At 29.2% G+C, this 22,259-nt stretch overlaps 6 protein-coding genes across 6 annotated transcripts; 4 read left to right on the top strand and 2 right to left on the bottom strand.

The window, feature by feature from the left end:
- Window positions 1–5,595: 5,595 nt before the first annotated feature.
- Window positions 5,596–7,272, top strand: GO595_004859 (uncharacterized protein; the record flags this gene model as incomplete). Its single annotated transcript, XM_067918037.1, has 1 exon — window positions 5,596–7,272. The coding sequence occupies one exon, from the start codon at window positions 5,596–5,598 to the stop codon at window positions 7,270–7,272; it is 1,677 nt and encodes a 558-aa protein (XP_067774877.1).
- A 1,441-nt stretch (window positions 7,273–8,713) lies between these two features.
- On the bottom strand, window positions 8,714–9,483 carry GO595_004858 (Pkinase-domain-containing protein; the record flags this gene model as incomplete). The annotated part of the gene is made up of 2 exons (XM_067918036.1): window positions 8,714–8,740; window positions 8,812–9,483. The coding sequence occupies 2 exons, from the start codon at window positions 9,481–9,483 to the stop codon at window positions 8,714–8,716; spliced, it is 699 nt and encodes a 232-aa protein (XP_067774876.1).
- An 801-nt stretch (window positions 9,484–10,284) lies between these two features.
- On the top strand, window positions 10,285–11,199 carry GO595_004857 (protein FAM49B; the record flags this gene model as incomplete). Its single annotated transcript, XM_067918035.1, has 1 exon — window positions 10,285–11,199. One exon carries the CDS (start codon window positions 10,285–10,287, stop codon window positions 11,197–11,199), a length of 915 nt encoding a protein of 304 aa, XP_067774875.1.
- An 829-nt stretch (window positions 11,200–12,028) lies between these two features.
- On the top strand, window positions 12,029–13,159 carry GO595_004856 (uncharacterized protein; the record flags this gene model as incomplete). Its single annotated transcript, XM_067918034.1, has 1 exon — window positions 12,029–13,159. The coding sequence occupies one exon, from the start codon at window positions 12,029–12,031 to the stop codon at window positions 13,157–13,159; it is 1,131 nt and encodes a 376-aa protein (XP_067774874.1).
- Window positions 13,160–13,425: 266 nt separating this feature from the next.
- Window positions 13,426–14,652, top strand: GO595_004855 (protein CLP1-like; the record flags this gene model as incomplete). Its single annotated transcript, XM_067918033.1, has 1 exon — window positions 13,426–14,652. The coding sequence occupies one exon, from the start codon at window positions 13,426–13,428 to the stop codon at window positions 14,650–14,652; it is 1,227 nt and encodes a 408-aa protein (XP_067774873.1).
- A 6,109-nt stretch (window positions 14,653–20,761) lies between these two features.
- GO595_004854 (uncharacterized protein) lies at window positions 20,762–21,037 on the bottom strand (the record flags this gene model as incomplete). The annotated part of the gene is made up of 1 exon (XM_067918031.1): window positions 20,762–21,037. One exon carries the CDS (start codon window positions 21,035–21,037, stop codon window positions 20,762–20,764), a length of 276 nt encoding a protein of 91 aa, XP_067774872.1.
- Between the last annotated feature and the right edge of the window lie 1,222 nt (window positions 21,038–22,259).

The following is a 22,259-nucleotide window of genomic DNA, read 5'->3' as shown; positions in this document are numbered from 1 at the left end:
CAAAACATTTAAATCTTTACAGCACGCTGCCTTAAATATGGAAACGAAGACTCTGAAGTCGTCCAAGTTCGCCCTCAGACAGTGCAGCAACACTTCGATTGTGTTATTCGAGTCCAAAAACTTTGTAACATCGCAAATCAAAATTGTGATTTTCTTTGACACGTTATTTTCTATTTGTGTAATTAAAGGAACGAAATGCAAACAAATTTTGTACGAAAAAACAGAAACATCATTTGGAACGTATTGATGTAACATTTGTAGCAACGGAATTATTAATGTTTTCAGCCATATAAATGTGCAATTAAAAAATGTGTTTGGAAATTCGATTCGATTAATTTCATTTATTATATAACTTATATAAATGTTATTACTTGTAATATATAAAATCGATTTAGATAAGTTCTGTAATGGCGTAATAAGTTTCGATGATTGATTTTCATTGTCAATGTTATTAATGATTCGAATGATGACATTATTACTCTCAAATAACAATGTAATAATGTTCGGATCAAGAACTGTCTGAATGGTCGATATAAAATCAAATGCTCGAGAAATAGTTTGGTTGAGTCGGATTTGATGTTCAGGATCATGAAAATTAAATGACGTTGTAAACCATTGAAGTTCTTCTATCGCATTCGCAAGAGAAAACGTGTCGGAAAAAAAGAGCTTAGAGATGGTGTAATAACTTACGTTGTTGGATGGAATTTGTGCAAGTTGATCATGTGGAATATTGATACCAATATGTGAAAAATTTCCATAGAATTTAAGGAAATAATCATTGAGAAGATCAAAGGCTGTACATTGACCTGATATGTATAGGGTTAAAAGATGATTGAAATATATGTTTAAATCATTTTGATCAAATATAAGATATGGAAGGAGTTTGGTAAGTAAAACTATGGCATGGTTCTGTAGTTTTGGTGAAAGATGAATAACAATTGATAGTAAAAACATGGAAAGCTGCTTGGATTCATTTTGAATTGGAAGTTGTGGATGAAGTATGGAAGATAATATTCGAATAAGGCCATCAAGGAGTGGGGATTCTTGCGTTTGTTGAAGTATAAGTTCAATTATCTTTTGTACAATTAATGGTAAATTATACATTGAAAGGGTTTTTACAAATGAAAAAAGATTGGAACGAACGACTTGTTGATTCCAAAGCTCATCAAAAGAAGCTCCAGGGATTTGGTCAAGTTGTGTCGATATCAAATTGATACACTCTTGAAAAAAAAGCAAAATTTGATTCATAAAAGCGGAGCGAAACTCAGCTGAATCCAAATAGCGTTGAAAAAAAGCACCTGCTAAAGAAGCAGTTTCGGAAATAACCGATGGCGAATTTGAATGTAAAAAGTGCGATACGATTTCAAAGAGAAAAACGGTCTCCGGGTTAACGTAATTTAGTAACTGAAAAAAAATTGGTAAACGTTCAAGAAATGAAAACAGACATTGTGAATAATTAATGTCAGAAGGAATCGATGGAACAAATAAAGCAGAATAATTCTCGAGAAAGAACTTTGATGTAGATATTAATTGTCCTATTATAGGAACAAATGGGATTCCTGTTTCAAGAATTGAATCATAGATTTTACATATTGAATTGTTATTTGTAAATTGCCAAAGAAATGAAGAAATTCCTGCAAAAAAATCCTGGGTTTGAGGATCAGATAGAACGATTTTAATAAATTCTGCTGATGATTGAAAAATAATTGAAACTAAATTTAAGAGATACAGAAACTCTTGACTATCAGCATTACATCTAAAAAGCGGCTCAATAATAATTATTTTTACAAATGATGTAATTTTTGTGATAAAGGAATTTGTAAAAAGTTTATTTCGTTCTTTTGGTAAAATGCTTGTGTTTAGTGACTCTAAGAAAGTTGCAAGTAACGGGGCACAGAAAAGGATATGAAAGTTTTGAAATTGATTAAAAAAATTTATAATGTTTTCTGGTGAAGAAGCATAAGTTAAATAACATGAAGCACAATCAATAATTGTGGGAAGGAGCTGATCTCCATTAATTGGTGAATCATTTAAAAAAGGAAAATTGGAAGAAATCATATTTTTCAAATCAATTCCTAAAAAATTCCAATTTTTTTTGATGATTTCCATCAATGATTTATATGAAAAAATCCTGTATGCAGGGTGCATGGAAAAATTTGAGAATTGTAGAAAAATATTCCAATTAAAATATTCCGGAGTTTGAAATTTTTTGCATACTTCGATTGCTTGAGCTCTTATAAGCTCATCTGAATTGTAAAGATTTTCGACTGCTTCTTTAATACTGGGAAACATTTGTTGATAGAGCAGCGAAATAGAGTAAACGTTCACCCATTATGTAGACCGTTTAAAGTGGAACAACAAAAACGATTAAAATGCGTTGAAAAAAAATCTATTTAAAATGCATTTAAAATTGCTAATAATTTTCAGAACTTTTTCCACCAATGCTTATTTATAAAGGGTAAAATTAATAAATTATTCACTAGGGTCCAGTTTATGAAGATAGGCTCGATGAGTTTTTTTGATCCTTTTTGATATTTTTGATATCAAATAATTTCAAAAAACTAAAATATTTATCATCTACAACCACAGCAATCTAATTCTCATAGACTAGTTGGTAGCGTTGTTAGGAATTCCATTGCTTTTCATTATTCTAGGGGTTATTCACGTACATGTTCCCTTCGTGGATTTGTCACTTTTTTCCAAAAGAGTTGTAAATTAGTCAAAAAGTAGATCTACTATTTGTGAGGTAAGTTGAATGATTTCACAAAAAATTGTGTATCAATTCAATTTTCTAAATCTGTTTGAACCAAATTATTAATATGCTTTCCTTTTTGTTCGCTGCAGTTATATATATGAAAGGTATTAAAATCGACCCACTACCTGGATTGCATGCAAATCTTCAGATAGGCATTTTGAGACGTCGACCTATAATTGAAATAGATTTATCAATACCAAAAGAACATTCATTCAAAAGCATGAACAGCTGTAAAGGCTGGGCCAATATCATGAATGAAGCACATAAAGTATTAAAGGGAGAATCAATATTACAAAGCAAATCACCCATATCAACGAAATCAACAATGCCTATATATCAAAATTCATTATATTCATCTGTCGAATCATGGGAGCTAAATGACACAATTGGTTTATTAGTATTTTATAATAATACTTTCCTACTCGACTATTCAAACGTTCCTTATACTCTTCAATCCACTGGTATATTTATACCAAGTTTTTGGATGCCAACAGATTTTATAGAATTTGATATGATATCTTATTATCCTTATAACTCCTCGAATAATATTTTATATAAAGACACAAGTAAACAAAATTTGTCGACTCAAAGAGAAATGGATATTATGTTTGCAACCAAGGTAAATGTTTCACTTCCAATTTATGGTGATATTCAATATGAAGAATTCTTTTTTATGCATAAAATGTCTCATTTCTATTTGACTGTACATCAAAATACTAAAAGAAATTATTCAAATATTTCAATATTTTTTAATGGGCTAAAGCATAATGGAACTTTTAATATATTAAATGGAACAGCAAATATAAATAATGATTCACTTCCACTTAATAATTGGAATATTACAAATCTTTGCAATATGAATAACTCTGAAACTATTGAATGTAAAATGATATTATTTCCACAAATGTTAAATAATGACATTGAAGTTTCAATTTTGAGTGATGAATTCATGTATAATGATACAATTCAACATGAAGAACTCGAATCAGGTTATTCATATTTTTATGAATTTTATGCTAACATTAGCACAATAACATTTACACATTCGGATTCGTATACTAAATCAAATCCATTTTCACAAAGTAACGAATTTACTAACTCAAATACATTTTATAGAAATTTAACATGTTCCAATACCTTAACTTATAGTTACATTATCACACAAACATATATTGTCAACAATTCATTTATAACAAATACATATTCCTTAACTTTTTTAAATTCAACAAATGTATATACGAATATTAATTATATTTATTATGAATATACAATTGTTCAATACACATTTTATTATTCATATTATTCATTATATTATTTTAATATTAATAGTAATAACAATGATAATAATAAAACAAATAACATCGTTATCATAATTGTTTGTGTTATAGTAATATTAATATTAATTATTATTTCTTTACTTATAATATTTTTAATTCGTCATCAAAAATCTAAAGAAAACTCCAAATACACTGAAAGTTCAAATATTGAAGAGATTGAAAGTATGGGTCATATTTCATCATGTCATAAACTTTCGCATATTGAAGAAGATCCATTTGCTAAAGATTTTAATGAAGATAATATTATTGAAAGTATTTAATAATGAAATAAGCAAATCAAAATACAAATTCTTAATAGTATAATAGCACTTTGAATTCCATTTCTTTAATATGTTAACAAATAAAATATTAATAAAATAAGTTTTTTAATGAAAAATGAAAAAAAAAAAAATAAATTTATGGTTGAAAGATTGCAATTTTCTTCTGATTTAGGAATACCTAAATATTTAATATTTTTAGTATTTGATTTTCGAGGCGAAATTTGAAATTCTTTTGGAGTTTCATCTTCTTTTTTCTTGATAATCTTTTTAAGTGTTTATGATCTTTTCGATTTTTTATGAATTCTTAATTCTCCAAATTCTTATTGGGTTAATCATTTCTAATAATCGATTAAATCTATTTATAATGTCCTTCTTTTCTAAGTTTTGTTTATCATTAGGTACATTTTTAAGTATTAGATCATCTCTATTCCAGCCGAATTGATAAACGCTTAATTAAGCGATTAATCGTTGGTCATCATTGACATTCAACCATCTTCATAATCCAAAATTGGAATACTTCTTGGGAGATTTTGTGAATACTTTGCATAACATTCATTAAGGTATTTTATGTCCTAAAATTGTATCTTTAATGTTTGAAATTTTTTATCTATTTTCACTAAAAGATCTGATTTTCTTTTCATTTTAACAAAGGTACATCAGCAGAAAGAATGCAATTCATCTCCTTGTTCAACACATACATTCAAATTTGAATTCATTCACATGAATAAACATTCATATTCTTTAACTCTTTAATTATTGTTATTAATCATAAATAACACGTTATTACCCAGCACAATCTTACTTCCTATGACTAATTCAATTAATATTTGTTATTAGACACTCTATATTTATTATGAATATTCGATACATTTCTCTTCCACATGTTATTACGACTTTACTCTTTACGTTACAATAAAAAGTCATTCCACTGAACAAAACCAAGGCCTTTCATCAAAAACTTTAATTGGCATTGTCTGTGGCTCAATTGGATTTGTTCTTATTTGAATTGTTATTTTCCAAGTTTGAATTATCCAAAGTACAAAAATAATGTTTCACTTACAAAATCGCAAATACATTCTCCTTCATTAGAAGGTGTAAAATAATTTTAGACTTATTAACACTATAACTTAAATTGTTTTGAGTTCTTTGGAAACATTGGGATGAATTGGAATCTTTATTCAAAAGTGTGCGTGTAAAATATTCAAAAAGTGGGTTTGACAAAAGTTTAACTGGAGCAATTTGGATGAGTCAAACGCAAGAGCACCATCATTCAAAACATAAACACACTGAAGAAACCTCTAAAACAGAACCTGTAGATCAAATTGTACAAGAAGGAAAGACAAAAAAACGTAAGAGGAAGCATAAGACAAAGGAATCATCTGAAATTCCAGTTATTGACATAACAGAAAGCACCCAAAGTATTGTTCATGTTGATTCTGAACAATCGAAATCTGGTTTAATTTCAATTTCACAAATTCCAAAAACAAATACCTTCTTTACACAAAGCGAGCATTCAAACATTCGCACAGGTGTTAAGGAATACCTGGAAAAAAGAGAAAAGGAGTTTCAAGCAAATTATACAAAACCTGAACAAAAACAAGAAATATTTGATACAAATGATCAAAAAACACTTCAAGAAAAACTATCCACTATCAGAGAATCCATTCAATCAAATGCAGAATCTTTTGACATCAGTCAATGTAACTTTAATGAGGTACAAATATCTGCTCCTCTTTATCAACCAGATCTTACTGGCATGGAAAACGTTTTTCTCAACACTGCTGATGGCCTTCTTATGTCTCTTGCTGGAAAGACCGCAGAAGTTACAATCGATCAAATGAAATCTGATCTCAATGCATCTTATCTAAAAATTCAAGAAACAAAAAGCGAAAACACTTCGGCCATTGATTACTGTGCAGAAGTGTCCAATCTTTTTGAACATTCTGTTCAACACGTTTCATTTTCAGATCAAATAATCAATCTTTCACAACCAGAAGTTGCAAAAATGATTTCACTAATTGCAGAGTTCTTTGCCTTCGGAGTCAGCTGCAGCCCTAAGAAGATGTTAGATGAAATCTTTATTTATATGACAAATAGTAAACAGACAAAACTTAACACGGCATCACTTCAGTCGTCAATTAACAGGTCACAGATGATAGAAAGAGGAGGCTTCCCATATTTTATTGATTTTGTAATTAATCTTATTCAAGATTCACAATGTTCTGCCTTTTTGAAATATATTTCTAGAAACCCAGAGCTAAAGGCAAAGTATTACTATGCCGATGCTCCGATTCAAGATGGTTATCTCTGTAAAAGATTTTGTGATATAATTGAAAAAATTGATTGCGTTGAACTAAATGGAATATTGAAATATGAAACATTGCCGATGAACTTACCACCCATTAGTTCCGAAAAGATGGCAATTCGAGTTGCAGGAAATGTCAATGATTACATTACCCAAAATAGAGATAATATCTTACAAGGATTTAATGTACATGAGAAAAACACCATTATTGTATCGAAAGTCTTATTATTATTTGCTGATATAATCCTTACTAATTCCAATGGGAGCAAATCATCAACCGAATCAATGTGGACCGTTTACGAAACGGTCGCCAAAACTCCATCGGCGCATCCGGAGTACCCCAAATTTGTATCGATTGTCAAGTCGTCGACCGTTAACCAAGGATTCAAGGACGCCGTTAAAGCGTGGAAAGCCACAATTCAAATGCTTAATGACGGAATTCTTCCATATTTCCTTTTGTTTTGTCCAGGTATTAAAAACATTAAAAGTATACCAAGTCCAATGTATTATCAAGACTCATTAGCATGTTTGCGAATTTCACATGCACTATTACCACTTAATAATATTAAGTTTAACATTGACTACGAAACAATTCACAAACAATTAAAGCAATAAACAAACGAAATGGTGTGTAAAAAAACAAATTTTTTATTATTTACAAATGAGTGATATGATTTGTGATATTAATTTATTATGTTCATTATATTGTCGTTTAAGTTTAAGCATTGGTTGAAGTAGTTGAGTAAATGTATTAGTGTTTGGTCTTATTAAAATGAATTGTAATATTATCAACAAATGAAATTTGAGAATTGACGTGTCACTTTTGTTCGTTAAGTTTTGAATATATAACCGAAAATATTTTGATGTGATGTAGTAACAAGAAATTGATGCGTCACCAGTGAAAATCAAATGGAATCCGCACATGAAGTCGGCTGTTTCGTGGTTGCTGTAAGTAATTTTATGGAAGACTTTCGAAAAGCATTTCAAAATTAGAATATTTCCATTATTGTCATTTAAGAAATCAGAGAAAATTTTGGAATTAGAAGAGTTAACTTTTGGTATTAAGTCCATTAAAACGTTTTTATTATTAGTTAAATACAAATTAATTGGAAAATTTTCGTTAATTTGCAAATAGGAAAAAATTTCATTGAAACATTTAATTTTGATAAATTCATTTCGAAATGAAACGTCATTTGACTTTACATTAAGGAAATTAATGAATTCATTTACGAACATTTTAATATTTTTAATGTTATTCCAAATTTGTTCAATTGTTTCCTTATTATAAATAATAATTTTTGAATTTGAAACATTTTTAAATATTTCAATAAGTAAAACATTAATTTCATTTGAAACATTAAACAAATTATAATTCATAAATATATAAATCATTTGCGGAATTATAATTCCATTTTGTGCGGAAACATTTATAATATTTAATGCGGCAATTAATGATTCATCAATGTAATCACCGAATTTTATAGTAAAAAAGTCGAACAATGCATTGGATCTTTTCACATTTACGTCAATCTCCAAAACATTTTTTAGTATCAAATCTTTATTATAATCTTTTACATAATAACAAATATCGAACAAATGTTTTTCTATTTCTTTTAAATGATAATATTTATATAAAATTATAATATGAAATGGAATAACTTCTTTATATACATCAAAATCAATTTCATCATTTATTTTCTTATAATTTATAACTAATAAATCAATTAAAATCAAAATATTAATTCGAATTATTAATTTATTTTTATATTTACATATAATTTCATTTAATGAATTTAGTAAATTAATAAATGGAATTTCATTCGTAAATAAAATTAATGTCTTTAATAATAATGTTCCACAACTTATGAATCTCTCATCATTTAATTTCTTTAGAACAATCTCAATACCATTTAACTCAACAAATATATTTCGATGTATCTCAGAACTCAAAAATAATTCCGAAAGTTCAAACGAACTATTATTAAAATATGAATCCCTTTCAAGGTCATATAAATATTCTTCTGGAAACTTAACACAATATTCGTCTTTGTCATCATTAAGCCATTGATGACATAACAATTCTCTTACTGTTGGCCTATTCTCTGCTTTCGGATTCAAACATATCATCATAAACGATTGACAATTAATGGATACGTGCTCCGGAATTTCAGGTACTTCCAAACCTTGTAATAACATTAACGCTACTGACGTTGGATGTGATGCAAATGGTGGTTTGCCTGTGAGTAACTCAATCATTAATGCGCCAATTGACCATATGTCCGATTTGTCTGTTTGTGGAAGGCCTAAAACAGTTTCGGGTGACATCCAATACGGTGAACCTTTTAATGTGTTATCATTGATGGTACTTGAAACTCCGAAATCACTTAGCTTTGGAACTCCATCTTTGATAAGTATGTTCGCAGCTTTGATGTCACTGTGAATGTAATTCTTTGAGTGAATTTCTGAGAGTGCTATGAGTATTGACATTATGTACTTCTTGACGACTTCTTCAGGTAATGAGTGAAACGTTTTGAGCGTGTCAAGTAATGAGCCGCCGTCGGCATATTCCATAACTAAACATTCACCAACGCCCTCTTCTGTGAATGAACCATAGCATCGGATGATGAAGTCGTTGTATAAGTTCATGATGACGTTCATCTCGTTATTGAACGTTTCCTGGTGTTCAACTGAGTAAACTTTGATTGCAACATCTTTTTGCGAATATATATCGTGCGCTTGATACACCGTCCCTGAGACGCCAGATCCGATCCTCTTGATGACTTGATAGCTGTGGTTTATGGTGGTGCCTGGTGAAATGCACTCCATAAAAATGAAATTTTAACATCAAACGCACCATTGAAAAATCACTTTTTCAGAGGAATGCATCAAGTTTCCACACACGGAACTCCAAACGGAAGAAACCGCGTTCAAACGGAACACTCGGGAAGTCACTTTTGATTACATTTCAGGTAGATTTGTAAACTTTTCAATTTCATTATACCCAAAAGAAATTCAATGATTTTAGAGATTTTTCGGGTTGTCAATCGTTAAAAAGTCGAAATAAAGCATTGAATTATAGTGTTTGTGTTTGTTGGTTGAGAGCGAGGTATGCTTCGGAATGAGCGTCTCAACAAGATTATGATCGCGCCTGGAAAAATATGTCTACGTTAAAGTAAATACATTTAATGAACAATTAATAATATAGAAATTTCTATTTTCCAGGAAAATCTTTAAGATGAAATTAATGTTAATCAAAATTTATTTTAATTTATACGAGATATAGACGACAATTTAATTATATATCGAATCTAAAAATCATATACAATGAATTTTCCGAGCCCATATCTTCAAGAAAAATTACCATTAATTATATAAACCACGAAATATAGAAAATTAAGAAACATTAACGTAATGTTTAACAATGTTTAAATATTATAATTGTAGATTATTATGTGTATTTTCTTTCACGTTTTGATGGTAATTTTTGCCAAAACCGTATATTCCACAGAAAAAACAATATCGTTATTTTATTTTGTTGTAACAACAAACCGAATTTCAGGCAAATGAAAAAGTTCATGTTTTTGAATACAACTGTGGACATTGGATATGGGAGGATTGTTCAGCTCTATGGGCAAAAAGTCCCTTCCTGAAATTTATATTGATCTCGAAAATGCAAAGCCAACCACCGAGCAGGAAGAATCTCTTTATAATGAATTTCAGGAAACAATTTTTACTCCTTCAACAGATATATTAGAAAGATTTTCGCAATATCATGATGGTCAAAAGGAAGCTGCTACCGCCCTTACCAACCCATCACCAGAAACCAAAGAAGCAGCATGGAATGCAATACTTCCCAATGTCAAATTACAAATGGAAGTTTATGATTTTGCCAAAGAGATATCAAACAAGTTTTGTCATCTCGTTGATGTTGTTATTAAACTTTCGAATGAAAAAGCAACTGGCGGTTTTGAAACTATGCCGATTACAATCAAATGTTTTGTTAGTTGCTTTGATATCATATTGAAAATGGACGAAATTAAAATCAAGCTCCCAAAGCTTATCAATGATTTAGCATTCTTTCGGAGAAATGCGCCTTCTCATAACTCAGACGGAGATATGGACGGTTTGACAGAAAAGTCAAACATGTCAACGGTTTTTTGGGCCGCCCCAACGCCGATGCTAACCGAAGTGATCAATTCGCTTCAATCAACATATAGAGACAAGCCAGATGGGTATACAAAATTGTTAGAACTTTTAGGCACTGTGTGTGATATTTGTACAAGTATTTTAACAAATCATCACCCTGATTCTGAACCAACAAGATTATGTTTACGTTGCATTGTAGGCGCAACATTGATATATGATCACATTTCTCCTAATGGTGCATTTGGTGTGAAGCCAACGTTTCATGTTAAAGATGCAATGACACTATTGGTTGAATATCAACCAAAGCAAATTGAATTGATCAATGCTATCAAATACTCATCAAAGCACTTGGGCGATGAAAGTGCTGATCCCAAAATCAAAGCATTGTTCAATTAAAATAATTTGACATCAAAGCCAAATCGAATGGTAAAATTCAATAAACGGCTTTTTGTTCAAAAATAATTTAGTTGCAACTATTTGCAAATAGCGAATGTAATTTGACCAATTGGCATTCAGTAAAAAAAATTTTTTACTCACGAATTTGATTATCAGATGTGTGTACTGATTTGAACACCTTTCTATTCATTAATGTGGAGTGACAATCGGATTTGAATGGAATATTCCATTTGAATAAACGAATCAATTTTTGTCACTTTTTATCTGCTACAAAATAACAAAAATCATTCAAAATGCCTTTTTAATAAAAATAATGAACTGGAACTGAATGGATAAGGATTATATTCAATAGGTCTTCCATCATACCTTTAAACATTGTCCGATTCAATTTTTTTTATCGTGCATAAATGAATAGATTTTGATCGTCTGAAGATTGTAATCACCTCGATAAATGTTTTAAATGAATATTCATTAAAAGTGTAATCTCATAATAATGTATGATAATCAGGTCGCATTTTGAAGAACAGTAATTATCTCGTTTTAAACTAAAATTTAAGAAAAAGCAATACAAAAAAGCATCACTTTCCGATACTGCCGATTTTTTCCCAGCAGTTTAGTACGTTATTCACATAAATGGGGTTAAATTTCTGGCTGTTATTCAAATACTTTACATGGCATTTAACCGGGATTCCCCAAAAATTGAAAGGGTGTTTAACTAATTTCAGAAACGTTGCCTGGGTTTTGAAAGGGTCTATGGGTGTTTAACTTTTGAAATTCTTGTTCAATTTCAGAACCCCTTTGAATACCAATTGTTTCTTCATTTTTTTATATGAATGAACAATGCAACACTGATTATAAGCCAACTGAATACGGCATGCCTCTTGGCGATCTAACACCTGACTATGCAGCTGATAGTGCGCCAACATATAATCCCGAACAAAATATTGAAAATCAAAATGATTATATTAATGAAGATTCTTCAAGTAGCAAGTCTGGATCCGCATTTTCATCTGTAGGCAAAGTATTTAAGTACTTCTTTAAATGGTATCGAATTGTTGGTTTAATTGTCACAATATTCTTTTTCTTTTATATGATATGTTTATTTGGAATTTATCATCAAGAGTATCTAAGTGCTAAAGATGATGAGACAAAGTCAATCGTTGATGTGCCAGCTTCAGTTCCTGCACTTCATTGGTGCCTTTGGATTGTTGCTCTTGTATTAGGTATTACCTTAATTTTAGCAAATGGCCCAATCCATTGGGGATTTTCAGTTGCAGCATGCGTTGTGTTTGCAGCATTTTGGATTGCTAATAGTGTTGTTGCAAGTCAAACAGGCATTTACAAAGCAGCGCAAAACAACATGAAACCCAACGCGTATTATGAGTTAAACGAAAAAATAAGAAATAATAATCCACAAGTAACACTCCAAGTTTCAGGATCATATACTAAATTGGAATATGTAAAAGATTCTAACGGCAAATACCACCTTGAACGAAATACATATTACTGTCATTCCAACAAAGTTACATTTAATAGTGAATCATCTGTTGATAATTCAGACTTTCCAAATATAAGTAATGTCAATGAAGAACTAATTTATGTTCAATTAGATCAAGTCGTTGAATGGACAGATACAGCAAAACGGAATATTGACAAACTTAAAGCACAATTCTTACAAGCAATGAAAGACAAATGGTACTCACAAGTAGAAAGGTGGGATCCAGTATCAGATGTAAGTAGTGTACCTGATTACGTTGCTACTTCAGTTATTTCAGAAAATGAATTAGAAGGATTCTTATCAACAGCTTCAAGAGTTGCTTTGTCAATATTTTGGGCACCTGCAGCCTTTATCTACAAGTTGGCATCTGCAACGTATTTTATGAGAGGAGCAGTACATAAATTAGAAGCCGAAATGAATACACAAAGTTATGACTTTTCTGATTGTTATATGACTTGTTGAAGAAATTAAATAAAATATGAGTTTTTAGGTTTAATATTTTTGAGTTTCGTTGTTCAAATCCCAACAAACTTCATCCATTTCATTCTTTACTTTTTGAATGATACTCATAGAATTTATTATATGAGTTAATGCAAATTTTGTGGACAGCCGATAGAGAATTCAAAGCAGTTAACCGTAATATCGTTTGGTAAATTTTAAGAAGACGTTAAGTCATTTGTCCAAATTAATATTAAACGTTTTCAGGCCGCCCAAAACAAATCCCAATGATGAAGACAGAAACAGAAGAAATAGAAATCGTATCACTGCCCCCTTACACAGAACTACGCTTTCTTATGAATGTTAAAGATAGTGTTACAGTCGAAATTTCTGATGGCCTTGCCTATTCCTTTTATTGGGAATTACCATACCGCCCTATTACATTTCAACAACAACCATTTCCAATAACTTCATTTGAAACAGGGTGTAAAGTCAAAATATCTGGTACATATATTTCATACTATATTTCTCCACTTCAAATACCTCAATTTCTTGAAAACGTCAAAGCAGAAGTTGACCGAAACTCTCCGCCAGTCATTTGTGTGGTGGGTGTTCCAGGTGTTGGAAAAACATCACTATGCAAAAGCATCTGTAATTTCATTTTGCGAAACACCGGTAAGTATCCAATTTACGTAAACGCTGATCCCGATCAAGCTCTTTTTTCTCCTCCAGGCTGCATTGGTGCCTTGCCAGTTACTGATTTGATCAGTAACAAAGGTTTTACTTTTACTGATCCACTTGTATACTTTTTTGGAAACACTGTAATTCAAGAAGATCGTCAAAAGCTTTATGTAGATCAAATGGCTGAGCTTTCAATACATATTCAAAAACGTCGGCAAAATTCAATAGGTTTTGATGGTGGGGTAATTATCGATTTTCCATCTGTTACGTCCCCGTGTATTAGTAGTAGTCTTGATTCTGTTATTGAATCTTTTGGAGTATCATTAATTGTCGTATTAGCAAATGACAAATTACATCATCAAATTCGACGCAAATACCCACAAATTCCTATCGAAAATCTTCCAATGATTTCTGGGTGTATACCTCTAAGCAAAGAAATGAAAAATGTAATACGCGATAATATGATAAAACAATATTTTTATGGAGATGGTTCACCTGAATTACTACCAACGAACCATTTGATATCAAAAGAAAATGTTGGGTTATTTAGTTTAGGTCCATTGGTTAATCGACATGATCAAATATTGATGAAAATGGAAACACCAGACCCTAAAAACCCGTCCCCAGTAGCCTTCGGCTCTAGGTTAGAAAACTGTATTTTGGCTTTGGTGGGGAATTCAACAAAAAATGAAATGTGGAAACAAAACGCTTTGGGATTTTTACACGTCATTAACTTTACAGAGGAAGGGCAGCTGAATGTGTTGAAGCCTGCAAGAACTGCTTTGCCATCTTCGACAATAATAGCAAGTTTGATAAAATGGACAGCTAGTCAATAAATAAAAATTTTATTTACTACATTTTTCTTGCTATGCTAAGTGCTTTGATGAGATATTAAAAATGATTCAATCAAATTGTTGCATTCAGTTAGATGTTGATGAGATGAAAGAGAAAGTGTTGTCATGTTGCGTATGCTATCAACAGTGTTTGAAATATGTTTAGGATTATGTGTCTTTTTAATATTAAATAAGGATTTTAATTCATCAAGTTCTGTAACAGCAGAGTTACGAACCTGACACATAGCCGAAGAGTAAGGGTTACTAATATAAAATAATGCTTTGGAATAATCTTCGTGAGCAGATTTAAAAGAAGTCATTTCTTATTTCATAAATGGCAAAAAAATTGAATGAAAAAAATTGTGTCAAAAACGCACTTTTCTATCGTAGGTTAGCAACCATTGGAATTCATTATGGAAAAAGCTCAAGAAATAGAAAACAAAGAAAGTTCAAAACGTAAGCAAAAGGTGAGGAGCTTATCCAATAATTTCAAATGCTTCAAAATATTATATATAATTTGAAAACTTTCATTACAAGGGTTATTTCACGGTGTTTTATTTGTTTTTATGTGGACAAAATACATAAATTTATTAAAAATAGTGTTGAATTATACCTCACAATAAGGGTTAGAATAATTATTATATAATGCTATTATTATTAATTTATACAGAACATGTTTTATTTTTATGTGTTTGACATCAAAATGACATTGGTACTTCAAATTTAAAACGTTTTTGTGTTTTATTACTGAAAATCAATAAAGGCTTTGAGAAGGAAACCACAGAAAAATTCGTGTAAATTTTGTTTTGTATTGGGATTTTACTTTATCTTAATGTACATTAAAATTTCATATCAAAATTTTAAATAATATTAAATGTAATGCAAAATTTGGAATATTATTAATTGCACTTTAATACTGCTAAAATAAATCTGAAATTTCGAAGCAAACATTTTTACCATATGATGCATTCGAGAAAATGTTAAATTATTTAAATATAATTCAACAATTAATGTATAATAAGATTAAAAAAGGTCGATTTTCAGTGAAGAAAAATTAATCATTTCGTATCCTGATGCGGAACGATTTCCAATGTAAACTATATAAAATTGAGGCTTAATTTAAATCATAGCACTTTTTATGTAAATCATTAAATCAAATGATCACCAATGGAAACCAAGAAAACGAACCTTTGCATATGTTAAAAACTCTCCAAAATATCACATTAAACATGAACGAAAGAAGCAAGTTGAGTGATCTTCAAATGACCTTAGATCTTTTTAATACTAATTTACCAATTTCTTTTAATTTTGTCTTTGTCATTCTGTTTATTCATCTTTTGTTTCTAGGATGAAAGACTTCAATATTTATTTTGAATTTTTGCAGGCAGTTGAAGCAAAAGAAAAAGAATTATTTAAAAATGATTACAATATTTTTGATATTTTTTCACATATTCTTCTTATCAAAACAACGCAAGAAGCAGATTATCTTTTAGAAAAACTCTATGAGAAAAATATTATTAGTGATGAAATTCTTAAAGGCAAAATGTCATTTTATTTTGCACAATACAAAACTTTAGATGAGCTCAAAAATTGTCTTGTTCAACCTTATTCAAAACGGTTTTTTGAAAAATATGAAGAACTATCAAAGAATAATTTTGAACTTCATAAGCAACTAATTAAAGAAGGTGTTAATCCAAATGAAATTGCGAAAATGATGATTAAGAAAAACTTCAAGAAATATCATCACGAGATAATTTTAATTTTAATCAAATAATTGAACCATCACTTTATGAACGATGTTCATTCGTTAACCAAGAAAATGTTGCATTAATTAATTATGCAGCATTTTTTGGATCAGTTAAATGTTTTAAATATTTACTTATGAATGGTGCTAAAATAGATAATACAGGTAAATATGCAATTGCTGGAGGAAACATAGAGATAGTTCATATATGTGAACAAAATCATTCATCATTTGAATATGCAGATTTACCAGCAATTGAATTCCATCGCTATGATATTATGCAATATGTTCATGAAAACGAAATTTTAGACACAAGATCTTGTGTATATACTGGAAGAGAATGTATCATCCATAATAACTATGAACTTTTCACATATTTCAAAGATAAAGGAATGGAAAGCGATGATTCTTTTATTAATGAAGCAGCAAAGAATGGAAATATATTTCTTGTTCAATACTTTAATGAAGAAGTTCAAATACCAAATGAAGCTTTAGTGTCAGCTTCAAAATCAGGTAATTTAGAATTAGTTAAATATCTTATAACACAAAAGAAAATCAATGTAAATGTTAAAGATATTAAATATTTATATTTAATGTTAATTCCGTGGAAAATGGATTTATTTAAAATAATTGATTTTTATTGTTATTGTTTAATACAGCACTTATAGTTGCATCTGAATATGGGAATATTGAATTAGTTAAATTTCTTCTCGAGCAAGAAGAAATTAATGTTAATGCAAGAAATGTTTTTTAGTTATGTTTAAAATATCTTTCTAAAATTTGGTGTATTTTAATGATGTATGGAATTAATTGAGATCATTTAAAACAGCACTTATTTGGGCATCACAACATAATAATATTGAGATATTCAAAATGCTTATTGAACAAAATGATATTTATGTTAACACAAGCGATATTTACCAAACTTTTTTACTGTTTATCTGAATGAATTAGATTTCATTTTGATATTTTTATACTGCAATTATGGATCATTTGAAACAGCACTTATCTATGCATCTTTAAATGACAGCATAGAAATAGTTAAATTACTTCTTGAACAAAAAGGAATTGATATTAATGCTAAAACTATTTATTTGTTTTATTTAAAATTTATTTTAATAATTTAATGTTTCTAAATAATATTTGGAAATTATTTAAAATATTTAAAACAGCACTTATGAAAGCATCTTGTAAAGGTTATACAAAAATAGCTAAATTACTTCTTGAACAAGAAGGAATTGATATTAATGCTAAAACTATTTATTTGTTTTATTTAATATTTATTATAATAATTTTGGGATATTTCATAATATTATTTGGAAATTATTTGAATTATTTTGGACAGCACTTATGTATGCATCTTGGAAAGGGAATATATATATAGTTAAATTACTTCTTGAACATAAAGGAGTTGATATTAATGTTAAAGATATTTATTTGTTTTATTTAATATTTATTTTAATAATTTTCTATTTCAAAATAATATTTGGAAATTATTTAAATTATTTTGGACAGCACTTATGATGGCATCTGAAAATGGTCATACAGAAATAGTTAAATTACTTCTTGAGCAAGAAGGAATTGATATTAATGCTAAAAATATTCGTTTGTTTTATTTGATATTTATTTTGATAATTTCAGATTTCAAAATAATATTTGGAAATTATTTGAATTATTTGATACAGCACTTATTTGGGCATCTTCAACTGGTTGTACAGAAATAGTTAAATTACTTCTTGAACATAAAGGAATTGATATTAATGCTAAAAATATTCATTTGTTTAATTTATTATTTTTTTATCTAATTTTATATTTCAAAATAATGTTTGGAAATTATTTAAATTATTTGATACAGCACTTGTGTATGCATCTGAATATGGTCATACAGAAATAGTTAAAGAACTTCTTGAGCAAGAAAATTGATATTAATGCTAATACTATTTATTTGTTTTATTTAAAATATTTTTTAATAATTTGATGTTTCTAAATAATATTTGGAATTGATTTAAATTATATGAAAAAGCACTTATTAAATCTTCTTCAAAAGGTTATATAGAAATTGTTAAATTACTTCTTAAACAAGAAGGAATTGATATTAATGTTAAAAATATTTATTTGTTTTATATAACATTTAATAATGTAAAATTTCAAAAAAAATTTGGAATTTTTTTCATAAGTCGTTTAACAGCAATTAAAATATGTAGTGTCATTGATCAATGAAAAGATTCAGCAAAACAGATGCTCAAAAAAATGATGAAAAACGGTCAGTTTTTATATTTACTAGAAATCGCGATTTATTCCAATAAATATTAAATGTTAATTCCTAATATTATTTAAATTTACAATATGATACGGCGGGAAGTTTTTTTTTACCTGAGTACGTACAAAACAAACAGCCAGTAAATCTACTGTGGTTAGACTCCTCGTAAATCACTCTGTCCTAATGAGATATGTAATCCAACACCAGTTATTGTAACAAGGCACTTTTTCTCTTCGTGAAATCATTGGCTTCTTTGAAGATACAAATCTTTGCGTTATTCATGCAAACCGTGTTACAATTATGGTGCGTGATATCAAACTTGCACAAAAAACTCAAGCAACTAAATCATAAGATGGGATTGTTTTTGTGAATGAAATGAAAAGAACTTCTCAAACAATATTTAAGCATTTTTCATATATACTTATATTAGATAAAATAAACACCTTTTTTTCTTTCGATAGTATTATAATTCTAAGTTTGGTGAGAAAATTGTTTTTTAACCACCAATTTTGGAATTCCCTTAAAACATTTTTAAACAAATATTAAATGAGTTCTATTAAAGTCGTTGACAAGGAAAATTAAATAAAACTTAAGATACAACGTTATAATTGAAAATGGATGGTTCGTATCGACCAGATAATCACACAAAACTAAAACACGTTATGTTGCCAATACGATAAAATATTTTTCTTATGATATAAAGCATACAATTCCGACACTTTTCTCATCAAAGATGAACAAAATCATCGTCATTGAAGTCATTTGCAAGAGGATCATCTACAACATAAACAAATATCGAAATTATTATTATAATAATACGATAACAACACAAACGATAATTATAATAATATTGTTGTTACTATTGTTGTGAATACTTTCATTTGAAATTGTAAAGAAATTCGAATAAAATCGGAATTCCGTAGTATATGCAAATGCTGTGTATTCATAATAAATGTAACTCATTATAAGATAAGTCTCTTGTGAATCTATTAATGTTTGTGTGAATGAATTGATATAATAACTGTGATAAGAAAGTGTTAATGTTATTGACTCAAAAGAAGTTAAAATATATGAATGTGATAATATAACATTGGTTAAAACTGTAACTTCAGATAAACTTGATATTAAATCATATGACGCAGTAAATGTATTACTTTGTATGAATGCATTTGTTTCAGTATATGTATTACTTATAGTATATGTATTTGTTGGATTTATTTCCATGAAATAATGTACTGTTTCACCAATTTTTCCAAAATTATCAATTGGTGCAGCATGAATGTAAACTTCATTCATAATTTTTGATATAACTTTATTAGTTTTCAAACATTTGTTTAAATTTTCATTTGTAATTATTGTATTTTCATTTTTATAAATTATATAATAATATTCTTCTGCATATGTTTTTAATATAAATTCATTAATATTTTTCTCATATTCTTTAATTCAATCTGAATTTCTACCAATTACTTTATAATATATTGTGTCTACAATACTATTAGTAAATAATTCAACACTTCTTTGATTATCAATACGTTGTACATAAGAAGAATTTAATATAGGAGTAATAACAGAATTATCATACATATAAAGTAATGGAGTCCTTTAATATAAATAATATATTGTGTTTGCAAGTAATTTTCGTTCATATAATTGGGCAACACCGCCAAGATGACCAATTTGAATCATAGCTGTATTCATATAAGTTGTTGAATAATAAAAAGGATTTCCATATCTTAATTCATCATATCCACTAAGATTTAATACATAATTCTTCGATTCAGTATAATCGGAGCTCACTTCAATGTTAAAATAAATTGGTTCACCTAATTCCATCCATACATCACCAACCGCGACATTACTATTTGAATGTGTTATGTTAATTGTTAAATTTCCATCTGGAATTTTTATGGATAATTAGTTAATAAGCCACGTTGTATTACTCGCATTTCATCGCTATAATATCGATACCATCGTGTTGATAATGTTCCACTTGAACAATATGATGAATCAACATTCATCAGTTCCTAATAATATACCAAATTTTTGAGAAATTTTCCATAACTATTATCATTTCCAAAATAATATCCAGCAGTGTTATGCCCAAGTTAAACACCATTGCCAAGATCGATGTATTCTGATAGGTATTGAAGCATTTCAGCACTTGGAACAGCTTCAACACCTCCGTTAATATCCATGAATCCAATAACAATGGTATCATATTCTTTCAGTTGTTCGAATGTGAGTTTTTTGAAATCAACTACAGGAATTGGATCAACATGAATGATTGATTCGTTAGTATAAGGGTTATAACCTAAACCATCAACTCTATTTCCAACATTAGAACTGTAATATGTGGCACCTTCAATCCAAGCTTTCAGCATTGCATATGAAGGAAAACAGCTTTTATCAATGTCCTCTGTATCAAAATGAAATTCATAACAAGACGATTCGTCATATGGATATACTCGAATACTTGTTGTTGTATTATAATCAAATGCACTAAGAGGTCTCCAATTCAATCCATTCGGACTTGAATAAGCTGTATATGTTGAATTTGGTGGTGTTAATGTTCCAGTCTAATTGAGAACAATATGGTTGTCTTCACATTTAACAACAAAGTCAGGAGTTTCATTTGCACTGACAAAACAAATAAAAAAGATTAAACGCAACCGAGTGTGATGAATTTTTTCAAATGCTTGTGTTGCCGATCAAGCTTGCTTGCTAGCATTTTGGAAAAGTTTTGTGTTATACTGAATTGAACTTTTTCTGAAGTCAGATATTGAAAACCACCTTTTTTCAACGATTTGACCTTTTTTCAACGATTTCTCCAGAGAAATGCAACTTTTGTTAGAACTCATCATGTTGAAATTCTTTTCACTGAAAACGATATTTCATGAAATATCGATTATTAAACCGTAACGATCATCAGCATTCATCAGTTTTACTCCAAACGAGCGACGAAAACCGGTTTGCTAAATTTCCTCAAGTGGAAAAATAGTCACAAACAGGTAGGTGCACTACATAGAGGCATATAAGCTATGTTGATTGCATTTAAATGAAGTTTCTTTCAATCTTTAAAAACCGAATTTTTCAATACAATTTGATCGGCGTCGAAACTGAGAATATGTTTGGTCTGTAGTTCTGCGGTTTTCGATTATTTCATATGAAATCGGAACTTTTCCCTTGCTAAGCACTGCACTTCAATTCCCGCAGCGGCCGTCGCTTGTCTTCTTCTTTGAAAGACAACAAAAATTAAATCAGTTTTTATTGATGAAGATACGAAATGTTATATGAAAAACGTTAACGGTTTTCCTCAACGATTTGGAGCAGCCTCAAATTCAATTCAAACGTTTCGTCAGTTAACGGTATCAGGTCGTCATCGTCCAGCAGCTCCATTATCCCCTCGCTCAGCATTGTTTGGCAGTACAAATGATAGTTATCGTAATTTAATATCTCTATGAAAACGTTAAAAACGTTTTTTATCATTTCTAAGTTTCCGTTCCATAGCATATTCATCAAATGTTTAATTGCATTAAATTCATTCACAACAACTTGGCCATTAGCGGCCGACGAATTTATGATCAGCACAAACAATTTACAAAC

Source organism: Histomonas meleagridis, assembly GCF_020186115.1.
Source record: "Histomonas meleagridis strain 2922-C6/04-10x chromosome Unknown contig_30, whole genome shotgun sequence".
Lineage (NCBI taxonomy): Eukaryota > Parabasalia > Tritrichomonadida > Dientamoebidae > Histomonas > Histomonas meleagridis.
Note: the sequence above shows the minus strand (reverse complement) of the source record. Positions and strands in the feature narration are given on the sequence as shown.